Source organism: Salmo trutta, chromosome 30, assembly GCF_901001165.1.
Source record: "Salmo trutta chromosome 30, fSalTru1.1, whole genome shotgun sequence".
Classification (NCBI taxonomy): Eukaryota; Metazoa; Chordata; class Actinopteri; order Salmoniformes; family Salmonidae; genus Salmo; species Salmo trutta.
Genome location: NC_042986.1, coordinates 16,423,140 through 16,440,376, shown reverse-complemented (window position 1 = coordinate 16,440,376; position 17,237 = coordinate 16,423,140). Strand labels below are relative to the sequence as shown.

The window sequence follows — 17,237 nt, the reverse complement described above, 5'->3', positions numbered from 1 at the left end:
TCCTTCATTAACATAGTTACAAGACTATTTGGATTCCTTAAAGTTTTGTTATGGTGGAACACAGTGCTCTGCTTCCAATTCTGTAGTTATGTTATCACTACTCATACACAAAAAAAGCAGTTATAACATCCTTATAATAGAACCTTCTCTGAACTCGTCTGTGAAACTGTAACCATAGTATTAGCGTGCACTCCTTTTTCCTAAAAGCAATTTGGCTATGTCCGATATAAACTGTGATTCTCCTTAGTTCTTTGGAAGACTGCATCTGTGTCAGTCCTAAACAACACAAATAGCTCATAAAATCTTCATAAAAGAAATGTCATCATTTTCATATTACTAATGGTGATCCCTGGAATTGGATAGGCTATTTATTATGGTGGATTTAGAATAAAATCTCAGATCATCTGCTACTGAGGGGAAATAATCATAACCCCAATGCACAATCAGGCATTCATAATGGGTGTGATATTTAATAGTACAGAGGTAACATTCATGCATTGATTCTTTATCCAGCAATACTTTGGTGCCTTACACTGTTTTTTATAATGCAAACATTTGTTTTCTGCTGAATACACAAGTAGAGAAGATTCAATGACACATGAAAGCACAAAGTAAACATATACACCATGATTACTTGAATGAATAGAGCTGCATTTGCCATTCATTTTCCTATATTGCATAGCCATGAGCTGAAAATGTTCATCTCAAGCCCAACCCACAGGGTCTGAAGTAACAAGAGGGATATTATTGCTACTTGTTAATATGCAGTCACTGGTCCAGTGAATAGAAGGGGAGCCCAGTGACACTAGTTCAGCATTAGGAGAGGAAATAGAGTTGTTTATCTTTTGAGGTAGCAAATAAATTGATTCTGATTAAATTATTAGCTTTTTAAAAAAAATTTAGATAATAAATCAAGAAGCTATGCTACTGAACACAATTGTTTTAACGTGCAATAGTTATTACATTCTGGCATGCAGCTTTATATATATATATATATATATATTGCAATTACATAATGACAACATGTGTATTGTGTTCCTTTGAACATTATTGGGCAAATATACAGAAACACTCATGCCTCATTTCATTGTGCCGAGTGCCTTCCCCCCAACACATGATCCATACAGGACTGTACAAATCTTTCTGAAATGCTCTAAAGAAATCAGGTACTTTGACACAAAATGTATAAAAAAAGTGTTCATTCAATATAACAAAATGGAGTGAGAATGACAAATGAAGGGAATGTGACAGCACTGACATTATGCGGGGTAAAAATCAACACTTGATTTTAGTGTTAAAGGAAAAAGCAAACCATGTTGAATTGAATGAGGGTGCCATTTTTGCTCTCTCCCCTCACTCCTTGTTTAGCTTAGACTCCAGGAAGTCCTGGATCTTGTTGATCTTCTCCTCCTGTTGGTCTAGTAGATCCAGGATGATGCCCATTGGGGACTTCTTCATGCCCACTCCCTCGATCTTATTCTCCAGCCTGTTCTTCATGTTGCGCAGCCTCAGAGACGCATGGACCAGGATCACTACAGGGAAGAAAGGCTGGATTAGTTTCCTACCCGCTCACGATGCGCTACTCTCAATGGAGATAGCATTTTCCTATTCTGGCCCATGGAAACATGACGTGTGTGCCTTAATCTAAAATTATGCAGCTTCAACCGAGAAGGTTAATTAGTTTCCAGGTATATGTGATGAAATACAATGCACACGTACGGTTAAGGAGAGGCATCTTTACTCCCCTCGTCAGAGATGCTGACTGCATGATGTAAGCCAGTAAATGTAGTCGAGTATTGTACAGACAGTACATAGCAACCAGTCACACGCAGGCAGCCACAGGACAGCCCTCTTGGGAAGGGCTCCGTCACTGACTGACTGCCTCCTGATCCCCACCACAATGTGGCAGCTGTTGCCTGCACTCCTTTTCTCAGAACCACCAATTGCCCTAAACATTGTGTTCTGTAATGTGCATTTCAGAATCCAGCAGTTAGTCTATACTATTTATTTCCAAAACAATGTTCTTTAAAGTTTAACTGAAGGGGAAAAACGTTCTTAAGGTGGAGAACCACACACATTCCCCATATTGAACCCATACAATGAGTCAGAATGAGAGTGGTTGAAAAAAACAGTTTGCTCCTCCTCCTGTGACTAATCCGCCACGCTTGCACCATATTCCAATGGAGGTTGCCACTGGAAAAAGGCCTGAAAGCTACACTAAATCTATATGCTAGTTACTGTGTGCATTGTGTGACTAACAAAAATCAAACATTAAGGGTCAGATTCTTCAGACACAGATAAAGCCTCTGTGTCCAAGAAACTGTCCAAGAGTGTGGAATATACTGAGACTCACACAGCAAGGGAAAAGTAATTCCAAAGATGAAGACCATCACTCCACCACATAGTGACAGCAGGAAGTAGCTCGTTCCCATGACAGCAATGACAAACAGGGAGGGGTTTTTCTTCTTGAAGTTCTTGATGAAATTCTTGTTCTCTCCTGCCCACACCGAAACCATGAAGACCAGAGAAACCACTGCCCCGCCCAGAAACATGCCAAGAGGGTTCAGAAATCTACACAGATGGGAAACACATTACACAAAACATCTTCATCCACTCAAATTCTGTATGGCAATGCAAAACAATTAATTGGGCATCTGTAAAACACAATAAAAGCAACAAACAGCATAACCTGGTGGCTGGAATAAGAGCAACACCTTTCCTTTTTTTGCCATTTTCAAAAATAATCTGAGAGTTTTCAAACTATCGTAGCTGCAAGTTAGCAATTAGGACACATACAAAACTGCTCCTCGGGTATTATCAGTACACTTCTTCATTGTACATGCCGTGTGTGGCTGAGATAAGGATCCAACTGCTTGGACAACTTTTAGCATTCATGTGTTAAATAGTTTCTTTAGCCTATTATAAAAATATATTTAGAAAACATTGGAAACTCATCTGTCAGATGGTTATTTCAAAATATAAAAAAAGGTACTCAAATGACAATTTGTAGATAAATTGGTTACAAGCAGGCCTAAACTACCTAACGTTAGTAATTATGTTCACCGTTCACAGTTGCAGGCAGCTGAATCAGGAAAAGTGGAGCAAATAGCTACATTTGTTTTTAGCAGGCCAGCTAGTACCACACCATTCCATCACATGATGATGACTGCATCTCTTATTTCGTCGTTGTGAGGAGAATATGAAAAGATAGGGAAATCTTGCTCACTGCTATAAATAAAATGTCCGTGCATGACAATTACGTAGCCATGACTTGGTGTGAATCGGACTGCAGACAAATCAAATAAGATAGCTAGCAGCTGGGTGGAAAATGCTAGCAAGCTCGCGCTGTCATGCTGACTTACCCCACGACCAGGAAAACCACGATGGCCACTGCGAAGTAATTGGTCTGATAGTATAACAAGTTGCTGATCACCCTGTTGTTCCATTTAGCTAAATCTCCGAAATCGGGTTTAGCAAAACGATCAGCTCCTGGGAAGAAGTCGTCCCATGGTCTGAGCGGTGCAAGCTCCATTCTTGCCATCTCCGAGTTCAGTGCTCGGATATGTTTTAACAGATCAGCTGGACAGTAATACCAGACTAGCTACCAAAGTAATTTATAGGATGGGCTCCGGCAGAGAGGGAGAGGCGAAGCGAGAGGGTTTACTTCGCCACAAATCTGTTAACGAAAATAAGACCACGAATTGGGGATGTTTTTTTTAATGGAGGTTAATACGAGTGTCACATTTGGTCAACCAAAATGTGAGGCTTATTATAATATAATCTCTAATATACATTTCGTAATGGTTGGGTTCAGTGGTGTAGTGTAGTGTAGTGTAGGGTAGACACTTTTTTCCAGTGGGCACTAATACGTACCAAAGTAGTGTAGTGTAGTGTAGGTATACGCCATTTCAATTAATAAGGCTGATGGAACAGATCAGAATGTTGAGTTTATATTTTGGATAAAATATTATTTAACATTTTAGGCGCAGCTATGTACAGATGGCTGTAGACCTTCGCGTGAATGTTCCAGAATTGTGTTTGCAGTAAGACGCCGTTCTAAAATGTGCAGAGATGGAAATATCCGTCAGAAATTTAGAAAGAGGGGTGATTGAAATATGCCTCAACTATCATGGGCTGCTAATATGACTACGATGCCTTTGGCTGCTAGACAATGATATAAAGGTGAAAGAAAATCAATAGAACAGGAGAAAAGCATATGAGTAAGTCTTTATAAAAATAATTGCCTCCACGATTATGTGGAGGGATTTTGGCTATAGTCTACTTTCAAGTAAGGTAAGACAAGCCTCATAATGAAGTAAAACGTTCAGGTTTCAAACAATTAAGGAATAGAAAAAAATAGCTATATTAATGATAGGCCGTATTCTGGTAAATGGAAAGGTTTTCCCAAAAACCTTCTCAATTAAATGTTAACTAGCTACAAAGTAGCCTACCTGTCAGAATGATATTATGATTATTTGCTTCAATCCAGTAGCCATTTTCTTTGCATACCCTACAGAAACACTGCTAATCAATTGAAATGTAATTAGAAAGGCTAACTACACTTCTGTTGACGTGTGGCATTGAGTGGAAAAATAAGGAAAACTCTAATGTGAATTTAACATTTATCTGTTTCTATGGTAGACTTACTATTACTGTAGCCTACTTGCACAGTACAGGTTGGACTGACTGTTAAAGACCAATATGGGATTTATCATTTTAGGTAATTCAGAGTGTATGTCACTTTTTCTCTTTTAGTTTTGTAAACCACCAGGACCGCCTTTCCTTCGTGGGGCGTTTGGAAAAATGTGAGTATCCTTACTTCTCCAGTCATCACTACACCCCTGGTTAGGTTGTTACAAATGCACTGATATTAGTGGACGCGCGTGGTATTTCGGCAACTTTGGGGGGGAAACTACTTTATATCGGACTTGTACCTGTTCTTCACACGTGTATCCGCCCTCTCGTTAGCCTAAATGGTCCCATCTGATCTTACCTGCTTTCCATCTTTGAGGACATGTATTTCCATTGTTAGAGCAGTCACTCGACTATCTTGTCAATATAATAGAACATCTTTGAGTCGGCTCGGGTTCTTGTTGTCGTCAGTTTAGCTTCTCGCGGGAGTAAGACAAGTGCAGTAATGTTGATGGAAGTCACAATTGCGCTGTGCTGCACATAATGCGCAGAACATCCTTCATGTACAGTCATTGCAAATCCCTGTGAACTTTGTGCACATATGCTAACGCAGGTTTGATTTTCGTGAGTATATAGTACAGCCAGTGAGGACATGGAACCTTGAAAGTATGGCGGATGCTGAGGAGCCGTAAGTACAAACAATGATATTTATTGTCGCTAGCTGACAGAATCGACATTATGCTGCTGTTAAGCATTGAACCTTCTTTTATTCTCTCCTCTTTAGGGAGAAGAAAAGAAGGAAAATAGAGGAGCTGACTGAGAAGTTAGTGACATAATGCTTGAAACTGGCAGCAGGTTTGAGTTGCATAGTTAGTGAGCTAGCTAACTAAGTTAGTCTGTTAGCATGGAGTGTGGATCATTAATTCAACAATTTCACACAGGAAATTGGCCTAATTCGAGTAGACAACTAGCTAATTCTAAGAACCAGGCACATGAACAGGCCTAGTCGAAGTGTGCCCAATTCAACATCAAAGGAAACCAGTTTACCTTAGCTAATGTGGTATCTAGCTAGTTAGCTAATATGATTGGTAGCTAACGTTAGTTAGCAGCAGCATCCGCTGTCTGAATTTTCACATATATAATGATTGATTAACGTGAGCTATTCTAGGGAAATCATCCTGACGTTAATTGACATGCTACAGACCTATATTTATCTACGTAACTAGCCATCTATTTTTGACTCGCCATCACACTTGTGATAAAGGTTTGAGTGATTGCTGGTTGATATGTGCAGCAGAGCATCTTGTTTTCTGTGTGCAGAATGGCTGTAGATGGAGGACATGGGGATAGTGGAGACTGGGATGGCCGATGGAACCACGTGAAGAAGTTCCTGGAAAGACCCGGCCCATTCACTCATCCTGACTTTGAGCCAAGCATTGAGGTAAGGAATCAGATAATAACATGTCCTTTTATTTAGGGGATAGATAGATGCATTCTCCACACCAACTCTGATATTACTTTCAGTCCCTTGGGTTCTTATTGGAGACATGCAAAATCCTGGCCATTGGAGCTGGAGGACTTGGATGTGAGCTGCTCAAAAATCTGGTATGTGAGAGAATGTCCAGTTTCCAGGTGCAAATGCATGAAAGGGTTTTGTTATCTTGTTCTATTTCTGCTCTGTATCTTAATGTGTGGTTTTTCCTTATTCTGATCTAGGCTCTGTCAGGATTTCGTCACATTCATGTTGTTGACATGGATACCATCGATATTTCCAACCTCAACAGGCAGTTCCTTTTCAGGTTTGGCTCGCCTTTCCCACCTTCTCCCATGACCCTTACTCTATCAATAGCAACCTTATTGTGTTCACGTTTGATAGAAGAAACAAAGTGAAAGTGTCTTTAAAAGTTTACTTTTCAACACACACCTCAATCAATCAAATGTATTTATAAAGCCATTTTTACATCAGCAGATGTCAGTGCTCACCTCTATACTTTGTTTAGGACCAAAGATGTTGGACGGCCAAAAGCAGATGTGGCTGCTGACTTTGTCAATAATCGCATCCCTGGATGTAAAGTCGTCCCGTATCCTTTGCAACTGACGTGTAGAATACCGGAGTGTAGGCTTACCCCGTACAAATGACTGCATTACTTAGCTTGAGCATGTGAAGTACTAGAAGTATGTTCTATTCTTTTTCTTAATTCATATTCTGCTTAGACACTTCAACAAAATACAAGACTTTGATGAATCTTTCTACAGACGTAAGTGCAAACTTTGTTAACTTTATGGAGTTTTCTAAAAACATTTGTACTTAACAATGGTGCTGACACGCTTTTTTTTTTATTGTATTTGTAGAATTCCACATTATTGTTTGTGGATTAGATTCGATCATCGCCAGGCGTTGGATGAATGGCATGCTGGTATGTATGTCTTAATATGAACTATAGGCTATGTGGATTGTGTGTATGTAAAATGTCAGATCACCCCATTTACAGATATCCCTTCTGAGCTACAAGGATGGTGTTCTGGACCCCAGTTCTATCATCCCCCTCATTGACGGAGGGACGGAGGGTTTCAAAGGCAATGCTCGGGTCATTCTGCCTGGCATGACTGCGTGCATCGACTGCACTCTGGCGCTTTACCCACCACAGGTGCTACAATTTCTCTGACCTGCCAAATATAATATTTTTAGTGTACTGCTTCAGTAGCCCACTACTTCTTTGTTAAGTTGGACAGTGATTTGTGTACTGCAGCTGTTTTGTGTTACTTATAAGTGACCGCTTTGGTGTATGTGTTGTATAGCCTAATGTGTTGTATTATTTTGGTCCCTAGATTAATTTCCCCATGTGCACCATTGCGTCTATGCCGCGGTTGCCAGAGCACTGCGTTGAGTATGTCAGAATGCTACAGTGGCCCAAAGACGAGCCTTTTGGAGGTACGCCCATGAATAACACTTCTTATTCTCTATCACCTCTTGATTGCAATCAAAAAGCTCAACAAATGATTGTTGAATTGCTCACTGTACCCTTAGGTGGCCATAATCCCTTCATAACGCTCATTAAGATCAACATAATACCTATAATAACAGATCATTACAGATAATGACACAGGCTCTTGTCTGTCCCTCAGAGGGTGTTGGTTTGGATGGGGATAACCCTGAGCACATCCAGTGGGTGTTCCAGAGGGCCCATGAGAGGGCTGCTGACTACAGCATCACAGGAGTCACATACAGACTCACACAAGGTGAGGAGCCCCATACTGTAACAACCTGTCTTGCAGGGATGGTAAAACTCTCATGCTATATCAGCTTTTGGCTATAGATACTATATAGTACAAGCAACATTTTGGTTCTGCTCCATTTTCAATGAGGATGAGAAAAAAAAGCAATGTAGGCCTATTACAATTCTAAGTTGAAATTGTATTAACCTGAACACCCCCACTTACAAGTATTGGTTGTAAAAATCTGGGAACAGTGTGGTTAGATTTCTTTTCACATGGTTTTGCCTCAGGCGTCGTGAAGAGGATCATCCCTGCTGTCGCGTCAACTAATGCTGTAATAGCTGGTAGGAAACCCTTTCTGACCGTCATTGTGTTATGTTTCACTATATTGGTATCACTCTGCGGCGGAGGGATATATCCGAGGTGAGGATTTACAGATTTACTCCCGTGTACACCTGTGTCACGGCTGGGGTCTGCCGCTATATACAGACCCCCATGGCCGCGACACATGTTGTCTTTCATTTTCTCGGCGGATGTCCGTATGGTTTGAGGTTCAAACTTTCTGAAGTTCGCTTGGTAAGTCACTGGTAAGTGTGTAATATCTTGCGTGGAGGTATACTCACTGGCTGTTTGCAGCCTGGAGCAGCAGGCCACATGGCCAGCCCCTCCTCTTGAGTGCTCCACTCGCTGCGTGCGATTGATCTGTGTCTTCCGCCCGTTGTTTGTCGTACTTGTGTTTCGTTAGCGTTACACTACGTCTCCATGTGCCTCCATTAGTACGATGGCTCTTGCTGCCACAAACTGTAATTTACCTTACACAACTTGCCGACTGGCTTGTTCTATGTGTGTTTTGTGAATTGCTTTAACATGCTGCTCATGTGGGTTCTCTGCAAATTACCCTGCAGGGTTTTTTTTCTTGTTCTTTCTCCTGTAGAGTGTAAGAATATCATGGTGGGCTTTCCACTACGTTGCGACATTAACTTTGGAGTTCCTTAATGGAGTTTTTACTGCTTGGATATTAAACCGGCTAGGTAATATTGCAGTTGGTGTAAAACTGAAATTATTATAATTATTTTTGTATTAAAAATACATTACCTGGTTGTTTTTGTTTTGTCTGCCTGCTTTTCCCACATGGGTCTTCCCTGTTTTTTGCAGAGGTACTGGGTAATTTATCCCTCACCGAGTTCCTATTCTTCCAAGTGGGTCACGACATAAGCTCTCCCAGGGCGTTGGACCCCTCTGTGGCCTTGTTGGCTTGGCTGAGCTTATGGCTTCCCTTTGTGACAGGTGTGATGGTGGCACCCCCTGGGGATCCACATACCTTGTTTATGCACTGACCTGGGTTTGAGAGAGCGGTGGAGTGCCATACTGGATGTATGTTTTGTGTGGTGTTCTCAGAACGCTTGCGCCTCGCGCGATTGGAGGCCATACGCGAGTGGGTCGGCCAGGCTTGGGCTCCGGCTGGGGACAAGTGGTGCGCCAGCGAGCTGTTATTCCCTCTACTAGGCAGTCATGGACTGCCAGTCATGGATGGGGGCAGGAGTCGGACCGCTGGGACCACCTTGGAACGGAGGGCGCATGCCCTGCGTCAGGAGGTTGATAGCTTCAATGGCGACGACAGCTGTTCCCTGTTGGCCAGTGATTGCATCATCCCCCAGGAACAGCCTAGCACTGTTCACCGTGAGCGGGGCTGACAGGCCATCAGAAGCCTGCAGCGGGGCTTCAGCGCCCCCAGCAGCTCGAGAGGCTATGAGGAGCCTACTCACTCGGGTAGCCACTGCACTGGACATCAAACTGGTGGACAGTGATGACTCTCCCTCTGTCCCCATCCCTGCTGAGTTCGACAAGGCCTTGCAGGAGAGCTGGGCCTCTGCCAGGGGGTGCTTCCGACTCGCAGCAGAGACTAGACCATGGATTTATGCTGCGGGTGCAGTGTCACTCGACCTCTGGGAGTACCTGACCATGGACACCATGATAGCTACCATGGTCCTCCCGGACCGGGAGATTATACGGCAGAACCCGCGACTGAAGCCGGGACCCCCCAGAGTCTTTGGTGCAGACTTGAAAGCCACATATTGGTCCCTCTGCTCTCTTGGCCACCTTACCACCGTGGCCAAGCTGCTGCAGGCCTACCTGTAGCCTCTGTTGCCCCGGATGCAGGAGGGCACAGAGGAAGTGATGGAGGTGTCTCACCTGTTTTCCCTGCACCAGAGGGATGTGGCCAACGGATGGACCATGGCGCAGGTGGTTATCTCCCAGCGCCATCCCTGGCTGGCCTAATCCCGCCTGCCAGCTGCTCTCCAGAGCACATTTGCCACTCTCCCCATCACCCCAGGGCTGACGTTTGGCCCAGGGGTTGATGATATTCTGGAGCAGACCAATAAGGATCTTAGGGACCGGGAGACCCTGAGATGGTTCATGTCCCCTCTTCAAGCCCCGAGTCCAAGGCAGACGCACCGTCGCCAACCAACTGCACCCGAACGACGGTGGGGTCCCCCTCCTGCCCAATCTCTTCGTGCTGAGGCACGACAGAGGAGGGTCACAGTGTGTGGTGGAGCAACAACCTGTCAACCGTCACCGCCATAGGAACGTGCCTGGGTAACCCAGGCACTCGGGGCGCCAGAGGAAAGGCTGGCCCCGGCAAGACCCCTGACACACCCTTCCTCGGCCGCTTCTCTCGGTCTCAAAGGGCAAAGTGGGAGGAGGGTGTGGAGTCCCCTTGTGTGTTGTCCGCAATGCTTGAAGGGTACCAATTCCGGTGCCGGCCTCCGTCCTTCAGGGGCTTTTGTGTCACCACGTTGGCCAACTCCCTGAAGAAAACCCTGCGGCTGGAGAGCTCCTCACTCCTGGACAAGGGTGCCATCCGCAGGATCGAGACATCAGAAAGGATAGGTGGGTTCTTCTCCACTTATTTTGTGGTCCTAAAAAAAGAGAGAGGGTTTCGACCGATTCTGGACCTCCGCAACCTCAATGGGTACTGAGGTTCTACCTGCTGCCCCCAGCCCACGTGTTGCAGGCTGTGTCCAGGGACCAGTGGTTTGTGAAGCTGGACCTGAAGGATGCGTTCTTCCATGTTCCTGTTCACCCAGCTTATTGGCAGTACCTCCGATTTGCTTTTGAAGGGAATTCATGGTTCTTCCCTTCGGCCTCCCCTTGGCAACCCGCACTTTCACAAAGTGCATGGATGCTGTCCTGGCACCTCTCACGTCCTGAGGATTGTTGATCCTCAATTACCTGGACGATCCTGACACGCATCGGTGGGCTGGGCATTACTGTAAACAACGAGGAGTCGTCTGACGCCCACCCAGAGGGTGGCCTTCATTGGCATTGAACTGGACTCAGTCCTCATGAGAGCACACCTGCCACCAGAAGGGTTCAGGCAATCTTATCTTGCCTCGACCACTTTCGGCAGAGGTGGGTGGTATCTACCCTGACCTGCCAACGCCTGTTGGGCTTGCTGCCGGCAGCCTCGTTGCTGATTCTCCTGGGCCTGCGCCATCTCCGGCCTCTTAAATGGTGGTTCAACTCCCACCGGTTGCACCCGAAGCACCACTGTCACCGCTAGCAGCGGGTGACCGCACAGTGCCTCAGGGCATTGTTGAGGTGGTGCTGTCGCTCCTTTCTCTCAGGTGGGGTGGAGATGCTGAGGATGTGCCGCCGGAGCTGGTCAGCACAGACGCCTCCCAGATTGGCTGGGGGGGTGTGACCAACGGCTGTTGGCCAGCGGCTGTTGGCTACCCCCTTGGAGCGGCAGGCACATCAATACACTAGTGCTCCGAGCTGTACTGCTGGCCCTGTGGTCTTTCCTTCCACATCAGGGAAGACATGTCCTTGTGAGAAAGGTGGCTTACATCAACCATCAGGGTGGACTGAGGTCCCACTGCCTCCATCTTATGGCACGGGAGCTCCTTCTCTGGGCCCAGGGATGTATAGCGTCTCTACGTGCAGCACACATACCTGGCATCCTGAATGTGACAGCGGATATGCTCTCGAGGAAGGGCCCGCCACCTTGGGACTGGAGCCTACATCCCCAGGTGGAGCAGCACCTGTGAGACAAGATTGGGAGGGTGCAAGTGGACCTGTTTGCCGCCTTGGACAATGCACACTGCCCCCTGTGGTACTCCATGTCGGATCCACCAGGGCCTCTTGGGTTGGATGCTCTGGCTCACAATTGGCCAGGGCTGGAGCTTTACGTATTCCCCCTTTTCCCCTGATCCAGGCTGTGCTGGACAGGAACATCGTCTGCTGCTGGTGGCCCCATACTGGGACACCTTGGCAACTGCTCCTGAGACCCGACTGTCTCAGGCCGGGGGAACTCTGTGGCATCCGTGACCGCACCATCTCAGTCTTTGGGCTTGGCCGCAGAACAGCACCAATGGTCCATGTTACGACTACAGGATGGCTTAATGAACACCATCCAGAGCACAAGGGCACCGGCTACAACCGCGGCATACCAGTTGCGCTGGTGGTTGTTCTGCTCTTGATGCACTGGTATTGAGGTTGTGTCCGAGTCATGTGGGGTGCAGTATGTCCTCCAATACCTGCAGTCTCGCTTGGATGAGGGCTTGGCAGTCTCTACACTGAGAAGGTATTTGGCCGCTATATCTGCCTGCCATGTGGGGTGGATGGACAGGCCAGTGGGGCACCATCCCTTGGTCTCCAGGTTTATGAAGGGAGTTCGTCGCCTGCGTCCAGCTAGGACCCACTCAATGGCAAGCTGGGATCTGGATGTGGTCTTGGCAGCTTTGGCAAAGCTGCCTTTCGAATCGTTGGAGTCTGCCTTAATGAAACACCTCTCTATATCTCTCCGCCCCAACCCTTCATTCCTCCCAAAGGTTCTGTCAGACAGGCATGTGAACATCCCTTTTATCCTGTCTGCTTACAACCCCCCCCCCCCCCCCCAGCAGTGGCGGGGGAGTCTGGCCCTCCCTCCGGCATGATGTACCCTGTGCAGTTACTGGCTGCTTATGTGGAGCGGACACGGTCAGTGAGAACAACAGACCAGCTCTTTGTCTGCTATGGTGAGAAAGTCCTGCGGGCTGGGCTATCAAAGCAGAGGCGCTCTCACAGGATCGTGGACACGATTATGACAGCATACTGCCTTGCTGGCAGGCCAGTGCTGGGATCTGTGGTGGCACATTCAACACGAGGTGTGGCTGTGTCCTAGGCTCTACTGAGAGGAGTGCCCCCTCGCTGATATCTGTGCTGCGGCCAGCTGGGCTTCCTCTTGCACCTTTGCTAGGTACTATCGGGTAAATGTGGCACCTCCCTCTGCGGTTGGTTTAGTGGTCCTGGGCGTCGCCTCCCATTCCGGGGACTTTATTTATTTATTAATTCATCTTTATTTAACCAGGGAGGCCAGTTGAGAACAAGTTCTCATTTACAACTGCGACCTGGCAAAGCAAAGCAGTGCGACACAAACGACAACCCAGAGTTACACATGGAATAAACAAACGTACAGTCAATAACAATAGAAAAAAAGTCTATACTGTGTGTGCAAATGGCGTGAGGTAAGTTAATAAATAGGCCGTATAGTAGCGAAGTAATTACTATTTAGCTAATTAACACTGGAGTGATGGATGTGCAGATGATGATGTGCAAGTAGAAATACTGGTGTGCAAAAAAGTAAATAAAAACAATATGGGGATGAGGTCGGTAGATTGGATGGGCTCTTTACAGATTGGGTGTGTACAGCTGCAGCGATCGGTTAACTGCTCAGATAGCTGATGTTTAAAGTTAGTGAGGGAGATATGTCTCCAACTTCAGTGATTTTTGCAATTCGTTCCAGTCATTGTGCCGGGACCCCTGCTTCCACATTGACGGCCCCTGTGTCTCGGTCCCGCGCTGGGATTTCGCCACTGGCTGGCCAGGTCCCTCTAGCACTGGCTAAATCTGGTACAGGTATACCAATATATTGGAGTGATCCAGTATAGTGAAACATAAAAGGTTATGTATGTAACCATGGTTATGTGAGCTATATGGATTACTCCAATCCTCTACGGTGCTAGAGGCGCCTCAAAAATGATGTAGAGAGCGTGTGTCGTGGCCATGGGGTCTATATATAGGGGCGGACCCCAGCCGTGACACAGGTGTACACGGGAGTAAATCTGTAAATTCTCATCTCTGATGTATCCCTCCGCCGCTGTGTGATACCAATATATTGGAGTGATCCATATTACTCACATAAAACGAAGCTTACGTATGTAACCACGGTTATCTTGATGGATTCTAACTTGATTACAAGTAGCTACTTTTGTACATTTCAAGTAACTTTTTTGTTGCTCTGTAGCTGCCTGCTCCACTGAAGTTTTTAAAATGGCTTCAAGGTTAGTACTGTGAATTAATCATTCTGTTTTCACATGATGCACTCACTGTAGAGAAAAGGTCAGTTTCATACCAGGTATCAAATTCAAATTACTTTTCTCTGACTTTGCAGTGCTTATATTCCACTGAATAATTATCTGGTATTTAATGATGTGGATGGACTGTACACCTACACCTTCGAGGCAGAGCGAAAGGTTAGTAATGTCTCAAGAGTACCCAGATGAGTATCCTTAATGGATATATATTTGCCCATTTTATTAAGGAGTACTGTACCAATGTTACTGACAGTGCTATTGACACAAGGCTGTAAGGGGGTGGCGTGATGTCCGAAGCTACTTTGTCTTCATGCTGTGTTGTCTGACAGGAGAACTGCCCAGCTTGTAGCCAGGTGCCCCAGGATCTACAGTTCCCACCCTCTGCCAAGCTACAGGAGGTCTTGGAGTACCTGACTGAGAATGCCTCCCTGTGAGTACATCTGCTAGTAACCAGATTGACTGACTGATATTGATGTCTGTCATGTCTTCATACAGGAGAGGCTGTTTTTTTTTAATCGTTACTGAAAAGTGCAATTGTGAAGTTGGCATTGTTAACATTCATCTTTTCCAGGCAAATGAAGTCCCCAGCCATCACAGCAACCCTGGAAGGGAAAAATAAGACACTATATTTACAGACTGTAGCTTCAATTGAAGAAAGAACTAGACCAAATCTTTGCAAAACCTTGAAAGGTAAGATGTTTTTTTTCTTCAAATATGTGCATGGTATGTGTATGGTAGACTACATAAACCTATGTGTTTGTTTCGGCCATCTTGTACATGTAATGTTGTGTTGTTTCAGAACTGGGATTGTCTGATGGACAGGAACTAGCAGTGGCAGATATCACCACACCTCAGACTGTCCTCTTCAAGCTGAAACTCACCTCTTAAACCGTCAAAGTACACATACAGAATCTATCAAGACATTTGACAACCTTTGGGGAAAGTGATACAGCGTGGTATTGTTTTAATATATTTGAGACTGATAATGTATGTAAGATCGATTTTTCTCTCATATTGGCCCATTATGGCGGGTAGTGTGGAAGGTCAACAACTTTATATCATTAGTGTAATCAATTGGAACGTTTTCCTTAACAATTGTGTTTTACTTCTTAATGTTTGCTCCAAATGGTTGTCTTCTTTCCCCCACTCAAAATAACAGTAGTTTCTCCTTATATACATAATAATGACAGCTGTGCTGCAATAAAGTGTTTTGTTAATGAAAGTTGGTGCAAAGTGGGTTTCCTTAGTCTGTGCACTAGATGGCGCTATACAACTAACACCACTAGATATCATTTTTATTACAGTTGGTGCTATCAGGGGACCTTGTATGGAGCGACATACCTGCCAAAAGGTTGAGCGTACGTATTGTTAGGATTGTAAGAAAATCCATCCGTAAATTGTTAGGATCATAAGAAAAGCCATGTGTGAAACACGCAAAATTTCATCTGTGAACATACAAACACCATGTTATAATTACGGACTAACATTTTAGTGTTCAGATGGAAGCCACTCCTTTGTAAAAGGCACATGATAGCCTGCTTGGAGTTTGCAAAAAGGTGCCTAAATATAATATACAACTACTACTAGAAATAATACAACTTCGTGAAACATGTAAGAAGCCAGGCCTGGTATTTTATAGTGGATTTTGAAAAGGCCTTCGATAAAGTAAGACTGGATTTTATTTATAAAAGACTGGATAAAAAAAAAAATCTGATTTGCTTATAAAATGGGTGAAAGTAATGTATAGCATCCCCAGGTGTAAAATAGTAAATAGCGGCTACTTCTCAGAGTTTTGAATTGTCAAGATGAGTTAAACAAGGGTGTCCACTGTCACCATATCAATTTGTTATGGCCATCGAAATGCTGGCTATTAAAACCAGATCAAATAACAACATTAGAGGATTAGAAATCGAAGGCTTAAAAAAAAGTAATATATTATGTCCGCAAGCTAGATCCCAGCAATGTCTCATTGAAGTTCTAGATGGCATTTCTGGACTAAAACCTAATTATGATAAGTGTGCAGTATTACGTATTGGATCTTTAAAAAATAGTACTTTTACATTACCCTGCAGTTTACCTATTAAATTGTGCTGACTGAAGTAGACATACTTGGTATTCATATCACAAAGATATAAATGAGCTTTCCACCATGAATTTCAATAGAAAAGATCCTGCAACCATTGAGTGGTAAATTCCTGTCTATGGAAAAATTACCTTTTATTAACTCCTTAGTCATATCTCAGTTTACTCACGTATGGTGCTGCCTACTGATGATTCGTTTTTCAAATCATATGAGCAAAAAATATATAGCTTTATCTGGGATGCTAAACCAGTCAAGATAAAGTGTGCCTATCTACAGTTGAAGTTTACATACACTTAGGTTGGAGCCACTCCACAAATGTCTTGTTAACAAACTATAGTTTTGGCAAGGCAGTTAGGACATCTGCTTTGTGCATGACACAAGTCATTTTTCCAACAATTGTTTACAGAGATTATTTCACTTATAATTCCAGTGGGTCAGAAGTTTACATACACTAAGTTGACTGTGCCTTTAAACAGCTTAGAAAATTCCAGAAAATGATGTCATGGCTTAAGAAGCTTCTGATAGGCTAATTGACATAATTTGAGTCAATTGGAGGTGTACCTTCAAACTCAGTGCCTCTTTGCTTGATATCATGGGAAAATCAAAAGAAATCAGCCAGGACCTCAGAAAAAAATTGTAGACCTCCACAAGTCTGGTACATTCTTGGGAACAATTTCCAAACGCCTAAAGGTACCGCGTTCATCTGTACAAACAATAGTATGCGAGTATAAACACCATGGGACCACGCACTCGTCACACCGCTCAGGAATGAGAAGCGTTCTGTCTCCGAGAGATGAACGTAACTTCAGTGCGAAAAGTGCAAATCAATCCCAGAACAACAGCAAAGAACCTTGTGAAGATGCTTGAGGAAACGGGTTCAAAAGTATCTATATCCACAGTAAAATGAGTCCGATATCCACATAACCTGAAAGGCCGCTCAGCAAGGA

General features: G+C 44.5%; 2 protein-coding genes across 5 annotated transcripts; one reads left to right on the top strand and one right to left on the bottom strand.

Annotated features, from left to right (window-relative positions):
• Positions 1 to 450: 450 nt before the first annotated feature.
• On the bottom strand, positions 451 to 3,626 carry LOC115168118 (PRA1 family protein 3). Its single transcript, XM_029723052.1, has 3 exons — positions 3,363 to 3,626; positions 2,354 to 2,571; positions 451 to 1,532 (listed from the first exon to the last, which is right to left on the bottom strand). Exons 1-3 carry the CDS (start codon positions 3,539 to 3,541, stop codon positions 1,354 to 1,356), a joined length of 576 nt encoding a protein of 191 aa, XP_029578912.1. The 5' UTR covers positions 3,542 to 3,626; the 3' UTR covers positions 451 to 1,353.
• A 45-nt stretch (positions 3,627 to 3,671) lies between these two features.
• LOC115168117 (NEDD8-activating enzyme E1 catalytic subunit) lies at positions 3,672 to 15,429 on the top strand. Of its 4 annotated transcripts, XM_029723048.1 has the most exons (19): positions 3,672 to 3,759; positions 4,756 to 4,805; positions 5,269 to 5,320; positions 5,417 to 5,455; positions 5,953 to 6,073; positions 6,157 to 6,237; positions 6,349 to 6,431; positions 6,633 to 6,713; positions 6,847 to 6,890; positions 6,985 to 7,049; positions 7,125 to 7,280; positions 7,462 to 7,564; positions 7,759 to 7,872; positions 8,139 to 8,192; positions 14,138 to 14,174; positions 14,285 to 14,366; positions 14,537 to 14,637; positions 14,779 to 14,897; positions 15,007 to 15,429. In XM_029723048.1, exons 3-19 carry the CDS (start codon positions 5,301 to 5,303, stop codon positions 15,093 to 15,095), a joined length of 1,389 nt encoding a protein of 462 aa, XP_029578908.1. In that variant the 5' UTR covers positions 3,672 to 3,759; positions 4,756 to 4,805; positions 5,269 to 5,300; the 3' UTR covers positions 15,096 to 15,429. The 4 variants fall into 4 exon arrangements, with proteins under 4 accessions (XP_029578908.1, XP_029578907.1, XP_029578910.1 ...); XM_029723047.1 differs by lacking the exons at positions 3,672 to 3,759; positions 4,756 to 4,805 and having other exon boundaries at positions 5,076 to 5,320; XM_029723050.1 differs by lacking the exons at positions 3,672 to 3,759; positions 4,756 to 4,805; positions 5,417 to 5,455 and having other exon boundaries at positions 5,076 to 5,320.
• The last annotated feature ends 1,808 nt before the right edge of the window (positions 15,430 to 17,237 follow it).

Excerpts from the sequence above, each read along its gene's own strand:
- LOC115168118 (XM_029723052.1), bottom strand. The coding sequence starts at position 3,541 with ATGGCAAGAATGGAGCTTGCACCGCTCAGACCATGGGACGACTTCTTC. Across the intron at positions 2,572-3,362 it reads GTGGTTTTCCTGGTCGTGGG|ATTTCTGAACCCTCTTGGCA; the intron begins GTAAGTCAGCAT and ends CCATCTGTGTAG. Across the intron at positions 1,533-2,353 it reads AATTACTTTTCCCTTGCTGT|TGATCCTGGTCCATGCGTCT; the intron begins GTGAGTCTCAGT and ends TCTTCCCTGTAG.
- LOC115168117 (XM_029723048.1), top strand. The coding sequence starts at position 5,301 with ATGGCGGATGCTGAGGAGCC. Across the intron at positions 7,565-7,758 it reads CAAAGACGAGCCTTTTGGAG|AGGGTGTTGGTTTGGATGGG; the intron begins GTACGCCCATGA and ends TCTGTCCCTCAG. Across the intron at positions 14,367-14,536 it reads CCTTCGAGGCAGAGCGAAAG|GAGAACTGCCCAGCTTGTAG; the intron begins GTTAGTAATGTC and ends GTTGTCTGACAG.